The 3,342-nt window shown below is 37.9% G+C and overlaps 1 protein-coding gene across 1 annotated transcript in view; it reads right to left on the reverse strand.

The window, feature by feature from the left end:
• The window catches only part of FAM35A (family with sequence similarity 35, member A), a 16,208-nt gene that overhangs the window by 11,830 nt on the left and 1,036 nt on the right, over positions 1-3,342 (reverse strand). The window contains exons 1-3 of the mRNA XM_010296954.1: positions 2,851-3,342; positions 1,517-1,624; positions 494-688 (exon numbers count right to left, since the gene is read on the reverse strand). The exon at positions 2,851-3,342 is cut by the window's right edge and continues 1,036 nt beyond it. Of these exons, the coding sequence (XP_010295256.1) occupies positions 494-688; positions 1,517-1,624; positions 2,851-3,342 (795 nt within the window). The remainder of the gene's footprint in view (positions 1-493; positions 689-1,516; positions 1,625-2,850) is intronic.

Consider the following 3,342-nt stretch of genomic DNA (forward strand, 5'->3'; position numbering starts at 1 on the left):
CCCAACACTACACTTCATACCTGCATCTCTCCAATCCTCCATCTTATTGAAGGGCAGGCACCACACTATTTGAAGCTGTGGAGATGCTCAAGCCATCTCACTGAAAAGTCAATACATTAGTAACTGCAGCCTGTGGTGAGTGCTCATTCCTTAGTGAAAAAATACCAATCCCTCAATGAGGAGGAACACTGATTATCAGTGCCCACTGCCTCCATGCTTCTCCCACAGACATGTATGCTATTGATCAGCACTAGTGTGCAGTAATTTCCTTTCAGCAGCTGACTACAGTCATTGTTTCCTTCCTGTCTCTAATACCATTTCTCTAACTGCCATGCCCGCCATGAGAGGATCACTACAAAGGTTTTACTTGTGATTCCGATGTCAAACACTGGTGTATGGAATGGGAAATAAACAGTAACTTTGTAAGGCAATTCTGGTTACGTTTTACCTGTTGTTGAAGTTTTGGAAATTGAAGTCCAGTGCATAAGCTTACCTGTTAATATGGCAATGTTGATAATTTTCAAGATTGAGTGAACCAATGTATTTGGCTGGAGCTGGTCTAGCTGCACATATTGAACACTATCCAGTCTCTGAACTTGTCTTTGTGGAATGTCTCCAAAGTGTGGAAACTCTGATGATATGTAAGCCAACAAGCCATGGAGAACACAACCATCCACTATTGGATAAACTGACATGAAAAAACAAAGTTAAAGGGACAGCCTTTTTTTTAATGTCAGGTGTGTAAAATTTATTGGTTGGTACATATTTACACTGATAAAACCAAGACCACTTCACAATAATTCTAAGGTAAGAAATTCTTGAGATGTGTAACACTATCTAAAATCAAGGTGTATTTCATCTGCCCCCTCGATAACATCTCAAAGTTCAGCAAAGTACAATATCTTAAATGACACCAAGAATAGGAAAGAAATCTTGTATTATAACATGGTAGGAAGAATAGCTGTTCTTGATCATTTATCCCAGAACCTGACTTAAATAACTGGCAATAATGGACATCAGGAACATAGTAAAGAACAATGCAAGTTCATGGTGATACTCCCACTGTATTTTCCCCTTAGTCTCCAACCCTCCATGGCTCAGGTATTTTTAAAAGACACAGCCTGCAGTGAATTACCTCCCCTGAATGCATCTACTTACTCTATAAGACTCTAAAATTGTTGCAAAAAATTTAATCCTCATTAAATATCAGACATTTTATGGTTGAGTCCTGGGATAACTGCTGTTTCTTAAACTAAGCTCAAAGAATTCAGTTTTTCAGAGTTCAGTTTTGAATGGCAACCACCCAACTTTACCAAACTCCACATGCCAATCTGATGTCATCGTGTCCACATATTGTCCACAGGTGCTCCTGTCATACTTTCCTATGGTGTTCTGTACCTCTCAGTTGCTCACATTTCCACTTTATCCTGTGTATGAGGCATTGCCAACAACATGGAGTACTTGAAATAGCTATTTTACCATGATTTTTGTGCAAATTTATGCACTATAATCTTACATTCTTCTGGATTAAGAGCTGAGCAGTTCCCCAGATTCAGTAACTGACTGGTAAATGTAGATTGCAGCATGATTTCTCCACACCAAGTGTTCTCATACATTATTATATCTGCAAGAAAAAAAGCAACTTATCAACTCATGTATCAACAATATCAAAGTGTATCATGCTTTTATTGACAATAGAACCATCATTCATACAGGTGTGAAAGACAGTTAAAAGATCACTTGGAAACAACATGATTTTACCAACACCATTTACAATTAAAGAAATTCTCAGTAGTTCGATGTAATTCTTCAATTCATAGAAAATATTCAATAGCCTCATAGCAGGTACTATAAGTGGGTGACTGTATTGGGTAAATTGTTGTTGGGCAACATTTCAGAATGCAAATACAAGGCTTACCCAGAAACGTTTTTGATTTATTTTGAGATAAGAATGTCTAAGCAGAAAAGAGAAAGCCCACCTTATCTTCAATCTCTTTAAAATACTACCTTTGCACCTCCCTATAAACACTTAAAGAACTCATAACAAAGATACAAGCATAAAACTGCAGAAGTAGCCAATTTTATATTGTGTAATTTTTTGCATATTGCAAAACCTAAACGGCCAGATCACTACCAAGTTCTGGTCAAGTCCATCCCTATATTAGGTGCAATATCATTTTTATAGTACTGTATTCTCTTACATGAGATGTGTTCTCTTAAAGAGAGAGGGTTTTGCTCCTGTTAGGTATTAAGGAGTACAAAGGATTTATCAGGAGGAATCTTCCTTATTAGCTGACATGTTATGAAAAAGATGAACTGCAAACAGCATTTTATATTTCTGCAGCCTATGTCAGTTACTAATTCACAACACAATATATCTCAAGATGCTAGTGCTAAGCTACAAAGTCCTTCACAGGAGGAAAAGCATTTCTTATCCTGAGACTGAATATAACATCACAATTTTCTTGGGCAACAGCAGAGGATTACAAAACATTCTACAATCAAATAACTAGCACATCTGGTTTGTAGCAGCACTTGTACCTCTCAGGAAGAACTGTTGTAAAACACTGACAGGTTACAGAATACACCTGACTACCTATAGCACTGCTGTAGTGTCAAAGCACTGCTGTGCCTCAGACCAAAGACTACACATAAGAGATTGGCAAACTTCTATGGGGCAGTCAATGTTCCACACGCAGGATGACTGAGAATCCACAGGGATGTTGAGCAATGTAAGAAAGATACTTACAAGTGCTTAGCCATAGTTCCAAATTACTGGTTACATATTGTTCTACTTTAAACAGACATTTAAGATCCATGTTTTAAAAAGGCAAATAAAGGAATTCTCACCTGTAAGCAGTACAATATCCCCAGGAAACACTGTGAGCGACCAAAATGCAGCACCACGCCACAGCACCACCTTTCTCTCAATTTCTGACTGGTCAATAACTACAACTGTTGCTACAGGAACTTTACATGAAGATTTTGGTCTCGTCTTCACCTGTATTTCTTTGATATGACAAGGATGTACTATTGTGACCAAAATATTGTACTTTTGATTTTTGCAGCAGCAATTCTTAAGCGGTGATAGTTTCTTTTGAAGTTTCTTGAACTCTGTCATCCTCTCTTGATCCACTCTTATCCCAGGACCAGCTGGAGAAGAATTCAGTTTAGCCCTCTTGGATTTCAGCTGTCTTTTAAACACAGAGTGAAAAATACGAAAGGAATCTTCACACTTGTGGGCTCTTTTAGAAGAACTCTTATGACTACTGTCTACTTGAGAGCACAGTATTCCTGAGCTCAATGGTTCAATATGGATTTCATTTGCAAATTGCTCAGCAG

Source organism: Phaethon lepturus, unplaced genomic scaffold (assembly GCF_000687285.1).
Source record: "Phaethon lepturus isolate BGI_N335 unplaced genomic scaffold, ASM68728v1 scaffold34581, whole genome shotgun sequence".
In the NCBI taxonomy this organism is placed as follows: Eukaryota; Metazoa; Chordata; class Aves; order Phaethontiformes; family Phaethontidae; genus Phaethon; species Phaethon lepturus.